The 15,432-nt window shown below is 36.5% G+C and overlaps 1 protein-coding gene across 3 annotated transcripts in view; it reads left to right on the top strand.

The window, feature by feature from the left end:
* LOC150086027 (uncharacterized) overlaps positions 1-15,432 on the top strand; it is a 228,680-nt gene that overhangs the window by 187,050 nt on the left and 26,198 nt on the right. For all 3 annotated transcript variants that reach the window (XM_090373659.1, XM_090373657.1, XM_090373658.1), the window contains exons 15-16: positions 5,594-5,696; positions 11,849-11,991. In XM_090373659.1, coding sequence (XP_090229785.1) covers positions 5,594-5,696; positions 11,849-11,991 — 246 coding nt within the window. The remainder of the gene's footprint in view (positions 1-5,593; positions 5,697-11,848; positions 11,992-15,432) is intronic.

The following is a 15,432-nucleotide window of genomic DNA, read 5'->3' as shown; positions in this document are numbered from 1 at the left end:
TCCCCCAGGGTTTGGTGATGGGCCCATTGTTGTTTTCTATATTTATCAGTGATATTGATTAAGGTTTGTTAGGATTAATGTCTAAGTTTCCAGACATACGAAGGTTGGCATGGTTATTAATGACAGTAATGATAATACACTACTGCAACAAGATCTGGTAAAGTTCAGCAGATGGGCTGAGAGATAGCAACTGAAGTTTAACATTGACAAATGTAAAGTACTGCATATGGGTAGCTAACATGCCGGCACTCTATTTCCTTTTGTATCTTTGTTCTCGTTAATTAATTCTCGTTTGTATAGATTTGGACTCGTCCCCTCTCCTCTCTGCTCTTGTGGCTCTGAGGAGACGGTTGAACATATTGTCCTACATTGTAATTTATATGTGGATTTAAGACAACAATTGTCTATCTGTACAAATGTATATAATTTAGATGATTTTTGGCGCCTGGTTGGGTCGGCGGACTCTCTTTCTTCCTTCTCTTCTTTTGCTAATAGTGTCTTCTGGAGAAGAGCGGCTTTATCAAGGAATAACCCTTGATTTCGTTATTTGTTCTTAATATTTATATATATTACTGTATTGATTTTTTTTTTTTTTTTTTTTTTTGAGAGGAGTTTCTTCCTTGCCTCAATTGTCTTGTGTTTTGGACGCAGAGTTTTTGCGTCTTTTTCTGGAGACTTGTTTCAGGTTTTTGCCTGGCCGAGTGGGAGAGATGGACCACCCCTCTCCCACTTCGAACTCTGTCCGGGTTGCCTGAAATGATTTTCTGTGTTAAATTGTATGTATTTTGTAAATACTGTAATTATCTTGTTAATATCATGGTGCTTTTGTTTGATTTGTTGTTTGCTCTCAGAATTGAGAGTAACTGATTTTATTGTGTTTTGAATCAGCAGTTAATCTTAAATGTTTATATTGTACATTACTTGTGTAGTTAGCTCATTATTATGTTGAAGAGACAGTTTTTCTCTTCTTGCGTTGTCTGTTTGGCTCTGAGGAGTGGGATGGACCTCTCCCTGCTCCCTCAAATCCAACCTTCAGTTGGCTATTCTGATTGAGTGAGATGATTTTCCTCTCTAGCTTGTCTTACTGTTGGCTGCTTCTCTTGCTGCTTGTGTTTTGATTTAATTTTGTTTTCCTGCAGGGCTGATTATTTGTTGTATTTTTCTTTCCTGCCTGATTGCAGCCGCAATCAGTTGGGTTTTTGCTAGTACCATATAGTTCTTGGTCTAGCATTTTTAGTTGTAAATGGGTTTTGGTTCTGAGGGGTGGGATGGACCTCTCCCCGCCCTCTCAGATCCAATTGCTTTGTTGGCAATTGCCATCCATTTTTTTTTTTTTTTTTTAATGCTTACCTATGCATTATTGTTAATTCTACGTGTCTTGTTATTTGAAACAAGTTTTGTTTTTCGCAGCTTGTGGTAGCAGCTTTGCACTTGCTGGTTATGTACATATGTTTATAGATTAGATTACTTGTGCAGAGACATTTTCTCTGCATATTAATTAATTATTGTTTAATACTTAACTTATTATTTTTATCTGTTATACTTAGATTTAAATTTAGAATTGCTTTTGATTCGGTTAACTAATTTATTTGTACAGTATTTATTGGTTTTGCCTTTGGCATATCTTTGCTTTGGGTGAGTTCTGTTAGTCTCTTTGTGTTTTGTATATATGTTTCTGCATTTCTTCTGGTTGACTATTTCTGTTAATTTCTTGGTTGACTAATTTTCAGCCAAGATTTTAATTACTTATTTTGTAAATATTGTATATTTTACTCTCTGCTTATGCAGTGTAATTTGTTAATATGTTTACTGCTATGTTTCATATCGGTGACATAAGTATTTATTATTTATCTTAATTTATTCTTTTAAGTGGCTATCTAATAGCCACTTGTACATTACCTATGTTCTTTCCTTGAGACTTTTCTTTTTCCTCTTGTCGGTGCAAGTTGGGCTTCCTTCCCGGCTAGGGGAATCTTTCTTTCAAAATTACAAGCCTTCAGGCTTCAAAATTTTACCTCTTCAAGCTCTCTCGCTTGTTAGATTTTCCAACTAGTGTTTTCCTATTTCTTCTTTTTCCTGAGAGAGTGTTTTGCTCTCTTTTCTTCTTCTACTTTCTTTTCTCCTACTTTATCCTCCCTATTCATTATTTATTATAACCGGGATTCCACTTGTTGGAATCCCACTGTGTAATTTAGATAGTTCCTGGAGCGCCTCCACGTGGCTAGGGACGGCAGTTGGGACGCAGGTAGCTTGCTCCCTGCCTCCCGGCTGCTAAGACTCCAGGGCTGGCAAACAACAACCATCACAACACACATATATACTTACACACACACACTTACACACACTTGCCGGCTATAAATAACCTACAGATGCTACAGCGGTATATAGGGGTAACCCTGGAGGCCGCAATCAATACAAGAATACCTTGTCCCTTGTATCTTTGTTCCATCACTGTGATTTCTTGATGGTAGAGCTCACCATGTTCGTCGCTGATGGCACCACTGTTTGACAGGAAGAAATCCAGGTGTGAATGCAAGACATGCATCTCCAATGACATCTTGCACCCCAGTTTTTCATAAGAAGTAATGAGATCTTCCACAAGCTGCCTGTATTTGCTGGCTTTAATGTTTCCTAGAAAACCAGTCAAAACATTTCAAAAGGCTGTCCATGCTGATTTTTTTTTCTATCACTAAAGAAATATTAGAACTGTTCGTCTTTGAAAAGTTGCATTATTTATGGACCAATGAAAATGCTTGCCTTAATCTTCTCTATACTAAGACTTGGGAATTTCTCTTTCAAGTATGTTAATGCAGGACTGTTCACTTTCAAAGCCTTCATGAAATTTTTCATGAGTCCCTGTGTGATGTGGAGTGGTGGAAGCAAAACTTTATTTGGATCCACCAGAGGTTCAAATGCTACATTCTTCATTCCAGGTGTTAATGATTTTCATTGAGGCCAACTCCTCTTCTCATAGTGAATATCCTTGGCACGACCATCCCACTCACAGAGAAAGCAACAATATTTAGTGTAACCCTTTTGTAGTCCTAATAAAATGACTATTACCTTTAAATCACCAGACATCTACCACTCATACTTCTGATAGTGTGCACCTAAGAGGATTTTATCCATGTTTGCATATGTTTCTTTTTTTTTGTGTGGATGGCATATGGAACGGGGGGGGGGGGATATTGAAGGTAGCATATTTCCATTATGTAATAACACAGCCTTAAGGCTAACCTTAGAAGCATCTATAAATAGTCTCCATTCTTCGGGAACATGCTTCATGTTCATTGCTGCCATTAAACCATCAACATCCTTACAAACAGTGAGTTCACCTTCTGTTTGATAGAATTTATCATAGTCCTTATTTTGAGTATGAAATGTTGTCACTTTCACAGAATGATCTAGAATATTCCATTGTTGTAGCCTTGAGACCAAAAGCTCTTCCTTATTCTTCAGAAATTCGAGATCCCCATGAGGTCATTAAGCTCACTTTCTGTGATTTTATGTGGTTCAGAAGGATAAAGGTTTGGACAAAATGGTGGATCCATTGATGTATTAACTGTCTTCATCAGAGTGTACAGAAAAACAGTCGGGTGGTTCAAGAATAGGTAGTACTTCACCATGAAGCCGACCGGGCTAGCCGAGTGGGTAAAGTACCTGCCCGGCAACCCAAAGGTCGCGGGTTCAATTCCCGCCTCGGGCTTGGATCAAAGTACTACAAAAACCTTGGGAGGTGCAATATGGCCACAGAAGCCGATGCGCCAACAACTACCAAATCAAATCACTTCACCGTGAGGCACAGGATGAATTGCAGATGGTATGTCACTGTCCACTTTTTCTTCATTGTCACCCCTTTTATAATAGGAGGCACCATACAGAAGTAACAGTCTGCGACATGATTCTTGTCCTGGTTGCTTACTTTACACCCAAAGTACAAGAAGTAGGCATTTTTTATGGTCGAGTTAAGGGGTGCTTTCTTGAAGCTAACATGACTTCTCCACATATGTAACAGAAGTCATCCAGACTAATCACACAATTATGGAGCATGTTAATGCTACATGACAGAAACACCGCACAGAAAGTAGGAATCTCGCAAAGAACAACCATTAACTGAGAACAAATTACCCGGTACCTAGCTGTATTTGAAGATTACTGCAACAGAGTGGAAGACTCATTTGAGGTGACAACCACTTTCATGTGATGCAGAACGAGGCAACAGTTGCTGATCATGTGATAAGAGTGTGGTGCTGAAATTGCGTGGTTGCCATGTGTTTTGTCGAGAACCATAGTTGATAATGTAGAGTAACTCACTAATATGAGACCCCAACTGTATCAAAAACAAGAGCCAATCGACAAATGTTAATGTGATTTTCATGTTCAGCAGCATAAAATTAGTCAAGATTGGGTGGTTTCGTTTTCATAACATTTTACATGTTGACCAGTGTTATTATTAAAATATGTATTTGTACTCTAAGTTTGTTACTTACATTCATTATTTTATGTTATTGTTAAATTGTTGTGTAGTGAGTTTATACTGATTATACAACTGTTAGCAAGTATAGTTTTAAATTTAATATAGTACATTTATTTCTTCTGATGTGCATTTTGATATTAGGATGATAACGTTCTATAGTCTGTGCACTATAGTCTGGTAACGTTCTATAATCTGGTTCGTATGATAACGTTCTATAGTCTGGTTCGTATGATAACGTTCTATAGTCTGGTTTGTAAATTAACAAATAATTAAAATAAATTTTGAGCATTATGCATATTGTACTGAAATAAAGAACCAATAAAGCAGTTATATAATTTACAATATACAGAAAAAATAATTATTTGTAACATACTGCATTCTGCACCTGTGGCATTTCCATGATTCGTATGGCATGTGGAATAATGTGATTAAGTTCTATGATTGATTGAGCACTTGGCCAACAATAGGAAAGATATGATTATAAAGAAGTTTTTTTATAAATGAAAGAAATTGGAAATAACATGGTCCTGGTATTTAAATATCATTGCTTCTGTTCGTCGAAATTACATATTTTACAGTAATAGGTTACAACAACAAACAAATTAACTGAGTTTTCTCAGCATTAGACAATGTTTCATATACACTTTGGAACTCATTTTAAAGTCTTTCTTTCATAGATTAGAAGTGCTAAAGTGATTTTTAAAAGCTTTTCAGAAATCATCAAATTTCAAGTAACCTTTTACATTGAGCTAGTAAACTCAAATTTATACTCAATTTAAGTAATGTAAGTCAGGTGTTTTTATGTTTAGTTTTCCTATTAAATAATACCTATGTATGCTTTCCACACAAGAGATTAATACTATTTTAAAGTAAACTTTGCCATGTCTTTTTTATTTTAAAATATTGACTGTTATAATTCTTAAATGACAAAGGGTTTTTATTTATTGGTTCTGTCACTAAATATTTTATTGTAACAGAACCAATATTTTACTATGTAATTTAAATGATTTTGGTTATAAACATCCAGTTAATACTAATCTGAAGTACTATTGTTTTTCCTTTATAAGTTTCACTTTCTTTAATGTTTATTGTTTTTTTTTTTTGTTTTTTTTACAGGGAATGTATAAAAAAGTTTGGTGATAAGACAGGAATAGACATTTGGGAGGCAGTTAATTCATGCTTTGATGCAATGCCAATTGCTGCTGTTGTGGATAGCAAGGTCTGAAATTTCTAAAATATTGATAAGTTTGTTTTTTTTTGTAAATTTTCTGTAAATAAAAGTTTCCACTTTTGAATCTGTTTCAGAACTAAGCCACAGAAAATGCCACACTTTTTGTGCTTTTACTAGGGATGGACTGCAATTTTGTTTGCATGTTTTACAGATCTCTAATTTGTGATTCCTTAAATAATATGCAGGGTATCTATAAATTATTCACCTGATTATGAAGCTCAATTAAAATTTTATTGTAATAAGTATTGTAAAATGGTTTGCTGCATTTAATAAAGCAACTCAAAGAATTTCTTATCACACAACTACACTTCAGTAAACTTCCACATGGGCACCTTTGGTAGCACATAGAATGCCAAGACAGTAGCCAGTTTCATTCCAAGTGTTTTGAAGCATCACTTGAAAAATGGAAGTTGTTGGCTGTTCATTCCAGCCTTTGATATCTGGAGAATATGGAGGCCAGGGTTAGGACCAGTTAAGTTTTTTTTTGGTTGGAGGGAATTGCACACATGCAAGCTCCAGTGTGGTGGTGCCCCAACTTGCTGATAGAACACAGATGGCTGTATATCTTCCAGTTGAGTTGCAGCATACAATTCTAGCATATCTAGGTAATTAGGTAATTTGCAGAGTTCAGAGTGTTTTTATATCCCAAGCACCTGGGCCATTTTTTTTCAACAAAAACACTTAACTCCTCGGATTAATGGGATCTGAAAATCCCAACTCACAACAATTGTCTTTTTAACTGTTAACTTTACCAGACAGATGGAGCTCATCACTGAAAATGACATTTTCAGTGATGAATCAATTGTCTGGACATTCACTGTTCTACCAAAGGTGCCCATGTAGAGGTTACTGAAGTATTGAAGAACAATATCTCTTGCAATAAAATTTTAAAATGCTTCCTAATGATGTTATCTCAGGCATCTGCCGAGATCTTGGACTGCAGGTTGTTAAATTGTTGCAGCACATCTTTAGTAGGTGCTGCCACAGAACATTTTTTTAATAAAAATGTTGACACCTTCGAATGAAATTGTTTTAACTGCTTTACAATTGTTGCGATCTTATGGTGTAGGCAGAAAATGAAACTGAAGAATTGGAAACAAGCCAATTAAGATACGCAACATTTTCTTGAACAGCCTTAGCACATTTATTGGAAAACCAAGGTTTAGATATGGGACGAGATTTTAACGTGGAGTGGGGAATAAAGGATTGCATTCCTACAAGGATAATTTCACTGACACGATCTGAGCAAACATTGACATCAGGAGTTTTGAAACAGTAATCCGACCAAGGAAAAGAAGAAAAGAAGCCTTGAGGTACTCCCATTTTGCATTCTTATAATGCCAAACAACACTAGGTTGGGAATAGCCATGAGATAAAGGCTCCATTGGAGAAGAGACAATTGCCAAGCTGTGATCTGAGGTGCTGAAAGTACCATTCACCTCGACCGTGTACTTAGGATTGCCTGTGAGAAAAAGATCAAGGGTGTTGGCTGTATGGTTAGGATTGTCTGGTATTCTGGTTCGTAAATGAACAATCTGTGCAAGGTCATTAGTAATTTCAAAAGCTTCAGTATCACAACCAGCTAGTTCAGTGTGACTAAAAAACGAAAGCCAGCTGGAGTTGTGAACATTAAAATCACCAAGAAAAATTACATCACTGTTAGGAAAGTTGGACTGGAGAAAGTCAAGCTGCAAAGAGAGGAAGTCAAAGAATTCCAAATGATGATTGGTGGAGTTTGGAGAAGGGTAGAGACAGCAGATGAATTTTGACACAATGAGGTAGAGAGATTTTAAGCCAGAGAAGATCGAAAAAAGGAGATACCAAGTCTCTGACAGGGAATATCGGAACGGACATATGCACAAGTACCACCATTGAGGCTAAAGGAATCATATGGTGAATAATTTGGGGAACTGACATTAGCAGTGGTTGAATCAACTGATAACTGAGATTCTGTCAGAAAACATACATGGGGTTTGGCAGACTGTAAGTGGAAATGGACATCATAAGTTTGCTCTATTAGTTTGACAATTCATGGTGTATTCAATAGTAAGAAAAAGTGGGTTGTGGGACATGCTGTATGAAGTAATGAAATTTTTGGATATGGCATACCATGGTAACATGATAAGAATATAAAATAAACGTACACATGATAAGAATATAAAATCATTCCCATATACCCAGATCCTTGACATAACATGGCCTCGACAATGTCCCCCCCCTACATACACACTACTCGGACTTCCTGCAGTCACTATCTGACAGAGTAGAGGCAGCAAGATTACACACTTGCTGATCCAGAAGCCTCCTAGAGAGTTATTGATAGGTTTGGTGTACTGACTAGCAGCCAGTATGCGAAAACCGTTTTAGAGCTGTACCCTTGAAATGTAAGGAAGTCTGAATCTCGCCAAGGACATCAATCATCATCAGCCATTTTCAATCCACTGCAGGAGAAGTCTCTCCGGCAACTTTCCAGTTCCTTCTGTTTTGTGTAATGGCCATCCATTTACTACCCACAAACTCAGGAATTTCATCTATCCATCTCCGCTGTTGTCTTCCAGATTTTCTTCTAGTTCCTCTTGGGTACCATTCTGTTATTTTCTTAGTCCATCTAATGCATTTTGTGAAGAGTCTTGCCAGTTTGTGTCATGCCTCTTCCTTCCAATTTTAACAACTCTACAGTAACTTCATCTTCCCCCGGGGCTTTCTGATTCTTCATTTCTTCAACTCATGTTCTACCTTATCAGGAAGGATATTGGGTATGTCATATATGTTACTAATTTGTGATCCATCTTCCCCACTGCTGGCATCATTCCCTCGCTCCTTGTATAATTCTCTATAGTTGTCTTCTGCTATTTGAATTCTGCCTTCTCTGCTATTTATAAGTACACCATTGCTATTCTGCAGGTTCAGTATCATTTGTCTTTCTGTATTACTGCTCATGGCTGCTGATTTAAGTCCTTTGTTTTCCCTTAATGCTTGTTCTACGTTTCTTGTGTTAAATCTTTTGTCCTCTGAGTCTCTTTCTAATGGCTTTGCATAACTCAGTATACTCAATTTTCTCCTTGTAAGTGTTTGGCGCCTCCGTAGCCAGGTGGGAAGGAGCAGCAGTGCGTAACACATGTTTCTTGATTAGACCGGGGTTCGAGCCCGTCACCACCAAATACGGAGGATGCGGAAAGGTCAGGAAATGACCACCGCATATCCCGGAGCAATATGGCCTTAGTTGCTAATGCTCCTAAAAACCAAATAACAACAACAACAACAACCTTGTAAGTGTTTATCTTGCTCTTCATTTGTCGCCTTCAGTTCATCATGACCAGTGTTTCTTGACTAATTTTTTCTTCTTTGGATTTCTTTTTACCTATAGGTTTCTTGGGCTTTATCACTTTCAGAAAGTTGTAATATTCCTCATCGATATCTTGTTCCTGAGCAGTCTGCAGAAGCTCAAACTTGTTCTTAAGTTCCAGTACCATACTGCTTTTTCTCCTCTTCTGTTATCTCAAAGACCTTCGTATTATTTACCCGAGTCAGTTTTTTTCCTTTTTTTTTCTTACATCTATATCAAGTGTGCATCTTACCATTTTGTGATCACTTACAACATTTACCTTATTCAGGACAGTAACATCATTCAAGATATATCTTCTGTTAGTGAGAATGAAGTCAATGTCATTAGTTGTTAATCCATTCGGACTTTTCCGTGTCCACTTTCTGTTCACCCTTTTCTTGAAAAAAGTGTTCATTACTGACAATCATTGAGATTTTGAAAATTCCACAAGTCTTTTTCCAACCTTAGCATTAAGTCTCCCATAATGATAGTGTAATGGGTTTTCTGCTCATCTAGAAGACTCAATTTTGGTGTACATTTCTTCAACCTCTTCATCATCATGGCTCAATGTTGGTGCATAAATCATTATAACCTTTAGTTTGTACCTCTTAGAAATCCTGAGTAGTAGTCTTGACACCCTTGGTGATGTACTTTTGAAATCCAAAATGTTGTTTTTTTTTATATCTTTATGGACCAGAAAGCCAACCCACCTTCGCTCCTTTCACTGTTTCCATTGGTGTACAGCAGATTTCCACTTGATAAACTTATAAGTGATTCATTTTTCCTTCTTGCTTCAGCCAAACCGATGATATTCCAATTCACATTTTCTAATTCCTTTTCCAGCTCTAATATCTTGTCGTCACCGATGAGCGATCTTACATTGTAACAGGCCCAGTTCAGTTTCCATGCATGGCCTGGTCATACCCAGAAATTCTTAAGACCCTCTGCTTCCACTGTGATCCTCTCGCTGCCATAAGAGGGAAAGTTGAAAGCCGCTGGGGACTGAGGGCCATTTGTTTCATTGTGCTGTCATATGCTTGGAGGGCTTGGTCTTTTCCTTTTCACGCTGACCAGGTATCTTGAAGAGAACCACTCTATACATTCGTTGCCACCTAAGTGACAGGGCTTACCATCGAGAAGGTGTGCGTGAGTGGATTTTAGGGAGGCAGGCCAACTGGACTTCTCCTAAATCTTCTGTAATAGAAAGATATTGGATCCATCAGTGTTTTAGACTGAGTGTCTGATAACACACAGAATACCTGTTCCCCTCTAAGCCCACATCAATCATATTGCATGATGGAAGAGATGGGGGGGTTGACCAGAACTTTGCTCTGGAGACTAGACATGGGTTCCACCTCCTCAAGCCTCCAATAAGCAAAGTTGTGGTATTACACCAGTTTATGAGAGTCATCTACCACCTAGTATTACCTGGTAACACAAAGGTGCGGCATTCCCCTATGTGGTGTGGGTGCCACACCTCGACTCCTGCTTACGTTGGTTCACACCTGGGTGGTCACCCACAGTGCGCTTACACATGGGGGGTTATACCCAGGATTACTAACAGTCCCACCATCGTGAAGGTGCAAGCAGAGGATTTGGCTGTAACAGACCATCTGGACTTCACCAAAATTAGGCCCACTTGACTGAAGTGTCACCCGAATATCAGTTCCATCAGCGTTTTAGACTCCCAGGTAGCAAGCACAGCTTGTCTAGCATATCTGAGAGAATGTCTGCGACAGCATCAAGGACCTGTAATTGTTCAGTTAGCCATAAAAAAAAAAAAAAAAAAAAAATGCAAAATTTATTTTGCCACTTTTAATTTCCAATGCTATCCATATGATACAGCCCAAGGATGATATCCTCTCTGTTTAGTAAGTAATAACGATTATTAAAATAACTTAAAGTTTATTAAAAACTAATATAATTAAAAATTTATTTTTAAAGAAAATAAACCTTTGGCTGCATTAAAGGTGCGATGAACAATTTCAAAGTGAAACTATTTGGTAAATAATTCTTTGTGTACTTAACTTTTCTGTGTGGCCTTTTTACAGAACTGGAAGTGACTGGTTCTTTTTAAGCCCATTGTTTTTGCAAGTTTTAATTTCCTGCCACTAATAAACATTTGTGTTTTCTGGTGAAATTTGCCCAAGGCAGGAGCATCACTTTACCTTTGCTGATTTACCAACTTGGTGCTCAGGATTTTGTGTACTTTATCCAACTCATGTATTTACATAAATTTTCCAGATATTGGAATGTTCAGTGATCACCCTTGAAGGAACTAGGTATGCAAGGCAGTTCCCACTAAAGGATATTCACAATTTAGGCATTTTGCACTTGCTACGTCCTTGTTCGGTAGATGAAATGAATGAAAAAATTTCATTTTTATCTTTAATTAAAATTTTCCATTGTAAATAAATTTACTATGGAAAATTTACCATTAAAAATGTAGGGTTTTTTTTTTTTTTTTTTTTAATATGAAATGGATTATTTGAACAATTTATGTAAAACAATTTGTTTATTTTAAAATATTTCTTCCAGTATAATAACCAGTCCCTATCCTGGCAAAATATCAAAATCTGTAATCCTGTTCTCTTTTGAAATATATTCATGTATTCTTTTCCTTTATATGTTTTATGGTTGAATTTTTAAATATTTTGCTACTACAAAAGTAAATACTCACAAAAAGACTAAATGATTTCTTCTGAGATTTTTTCCCATATTTCATTAAAGTACCTTTTACTGCTGCAATAAGTATCTGCATAAATCATGAAATGGTAATCAGAATGTAACAAATAATAATGTTTGCTTTTACTAGGTGTTTTGTGTACATGGTGGTATTCCACCTCCATGGCTGGGTGGAGGATTAATATCAGCTATTAATAAAATTCCACAGCCTCTTGCTGATCCTGAAAACCTTAGCCCTTTGGCCTGGGAGATAATGTGGAGTGATCCAATCAGGTAACTAACCAATAAAAATCATTTATAAATATTTTAGAATATTTACATTTGAGAAATATTAGCATTAGTAGAGGCATTTGATGCAAGAAAGCAAGCTTATGCAGCATCAGCCAAAAAACAAAAAAAAAAAAAAAAAACCACTTCCACTTCACCCCTCTGTTCATTTGAAATACCTGTCCAGCTGAGCCTTAAACTTATTTAGGCTATCAACTTCCACGACAAGGGATGGAAGTCTGTTCCACCAACCAACCACCCGCTGGCTGAAGGCAAATTTTATTAGCTTTTAATGAATTTCTCCCTATACTCTGTATGGGTAGGGCCAGAGAAATTTATAACCTCATTGTAACAATTTTATTGTGGCTGATATACACTGGCTGTCTACTTTACTAGTACCACGAAGGTTTGAGCTGTATGCTACAATCTATGTAAAAATACGTAAATCAGTAGGCCATGGCATGTGACCTGACTAGTGCCCAAACCAGTTCACAGCAGTTCCAAAGCAGTGGGAAATAGGCAAGATTGAGATGGGCTTTCAAAGAGAATGGAAGCTTTATTGGAAGCCACTGATCTTGGATGCCAGCCAGAAAATATGGCTATGTTGGTACTAGGAATGCAAAGGATGAATACAGCAAGACTGGGGGCAATTCATGTGTTCCTGTGAGTCCCACTTTACGCTTTTCACATCCAATAGAAGAATGCACATATGGAGCAAATCACATGAGGCACTGGAACCATCCTGTTACCAACAGTACTAGCTATTGGAGGAGATGTAATGGTGTAGGGTGTTTTCTTGGAATACACTTGCTCTCTTGATCCCTCTAGAAGGCATTTTGACTGCCAGAGCACATCTACATTATTGCTGATCTGGTATGCCTGCAAAATTGCATGTTTACTTTCACGATGACAGTACAACCATCCATGCCAAATGTGTGTGTGAAAGAGGGTTTGAGAAACACAAGGAAAACTTAAGTATCTGCCCTTTGTTTCCATATATTTTGAATTGCTGATGCTGTTTGCAGGTTGTACTCTAATAGTTTAACTATTATTGCTTATGTTAATGCAATAGCTAAAATTAAGACCCTCAGTTGAGACTGTTGGAGTAGGATCAAAATGTATAGTTTCATAATATAAGCTATCCTTTATATTTATGGCTTTTTTTTTTTAGGATTTTAAAAGACAATTCTCCACACATAACACAGCCACATGAATATTTTTCATCCATTTTTTCTGAAAATGTCAATAGTGCTGTTAGCATTACAGTCATACTACTGCAGATATGAACACAAAATATAAAATTTCATGTTCATAAGGTTCAAGTGGAGTAGTTATTTTTAAAAATGTTTTTGTAAAATTATCTGTTCCATTTGTTAGAATAATTCATTTATCACACACTAACAGAACTCCTGAAAAAAACCTTCCAATGAAATAAAAATTCAGTAAAAACAATTTCTCTAAATGATTTCTTTAACCATTCTTTGTAGAAACGAGAGAGAGAGAGAGAGAGAGAGAGAGAGAGAGAGAGAGAGAGAGAGAGAGAGAGAACAAAAAGAATCAAATAAGACAAGAAGTAATGATTTAACAAAAGTTCAGCAAATAGCTTTTAATAAGGAACTGGCAAGTGTGAGTGCCATTTTGACATGAAGCATGTTGAACATTTGAAAATCAGTTCAGATTCATTAACAATTTGTCTGCATCTATTCACTGGGCCAGGGAATGTGGCTGTGATACCAGAAAATGGGTCCTTCTGTGATAGTACATTTTTTTTATTCTGTGTTTTTATTTCTTTTAATTTCACCCATGAGCTTTGGTCATGGTCTTTCGTCGTAGCTAACCAACAATCGCTCCTTAAAAATTGATGAACACATTTCAAATGATTATTCACTTTAGCACACTATCAGAAATTAGCTATTTCTCTCTTTGAAGAAGCTTTAAATGTATACTTATTGCTTTGTTCGTTCCTCTGCCATTTTGGAGGCTCTGAAATAGATCAAGCCTATTGTTCCACTGTTCAGTATAGAAGATATTTTTGGAGAGGACTGGGTTAAAATTTTACTGGACTGGAAAAATTTTAAGAGGTCTCTGAATTCTGTCCATATCAGGTGTAGCGAATGGAATTGCTAACCCTGCATGACATACAAATTAATCCACAAGCATGTGCAGTTGAGCAAAACGTAATACACAATAAGATCTTATGAACTAGCATACCATATTTAGTTAGTGCACTATGGTCAAAATAGTTAGTGTGCGAGCCTGGAAAAATGGAAGTTTGCTTTTTTCAGATTTCTTCAGGTCAAATATTTCTGTGGCATGAAATGTTTAATTAAAATAACTTTATATCTTTAAAAACAAGCAGCAGAAACATTGCATGCTAGGAAACATTGTTTAAGTACAGTATTTGATGTTCATCATTCATTATTTTGATATGTTTCTTTATTATTATTATATATAATATCAGTGTAACAGTATTGTTTGATTTTGTTTCATATTGTGGCTACCTTCACAACGAGATACCAGGTATTGTACTACTTTGAATAAATAACAGTAGTCTCCTCTAGAGAGGAGACTACTGTTGTTTATTCTCAGTGGGCACAATGACCCAGATGCGTTTTGGAGCTTGTTGGCTCACTCATCAGTGGGCAGGCAGGTATCCTGATAATGTAGACATGCCATCACGGTTGCAAAGTTAATTCCACAATATGAGAGATGCCAAATGGTGAAGATAAGATATTTTGAAGACTAAATGCACAAGGCATAATATGTTGTGTTGAAATTAACTATATAATATCGGTGTAAATACACCATAAATATCCATAAATTTAACTACATAAGTAGTGTAACGGCATCGTTTGATTTTATCTCATATTATGGCTACCTTCACAACGAGAAACCAGATATTGCACTACTTCGAATAAATAATGCTTCTCTAGTAGAGGGGACTACTGTTATTTATTCTCAGTGGGAACTACCACCCAGACGCATTTCGGGAATAAATAACAGTAGTCTCCTCTACTAGAGAAGCATTATTTACATACTTCACAACGAGATGCAATACCTTGTATCTCGTTGTGAAGGTAGCTACAGTATGAGATAAAATCAAACGATGCCATTACACTGCTTATGTAGTTAAATTTATGGGTAAACTATGGTGTATTTACACCGATATTATATAGTTAACTTCAACCCATAACATATGTCTTGTGCATTTAGTCTTCAAAAAATTGTTATTATTATGCTTGAAAATTGTTATTATCATGCTTCATATGTTAATATCAGATATATGGAGCAAACTTAGTCGACTTGTTTCCAACGTATGGACCACTGAGCTATTGTGTTCTCCTTATGTGGTATATTTCCTCAATTTAGACCATTAAATTTTTATGAACAGGACTTATCTAAAAGTAATTACCATAGACATTTGGTTTCTCCTCTATTAACCTCATT

The sequence above is a fragment of the Mastigoproctus giganteus genome, chromosome 5 (assembly GCF_048544385.1).
Source record: "Mastigoproctus giganteus isolate SK-2022 chromosome 5, ASM4854438v1, whole genome shotgun sequence".
NCBI classification, from domain to species: Eukaryota; Metazoa; Arthropoda; class Arachnida; order Uropygi; family Thelyphonidae; genus Mastigoproctus; species Mastigoproctus giganteus.
This window is presented reverse-complemented; position numbering and strand designations above follow the sequence as displayed.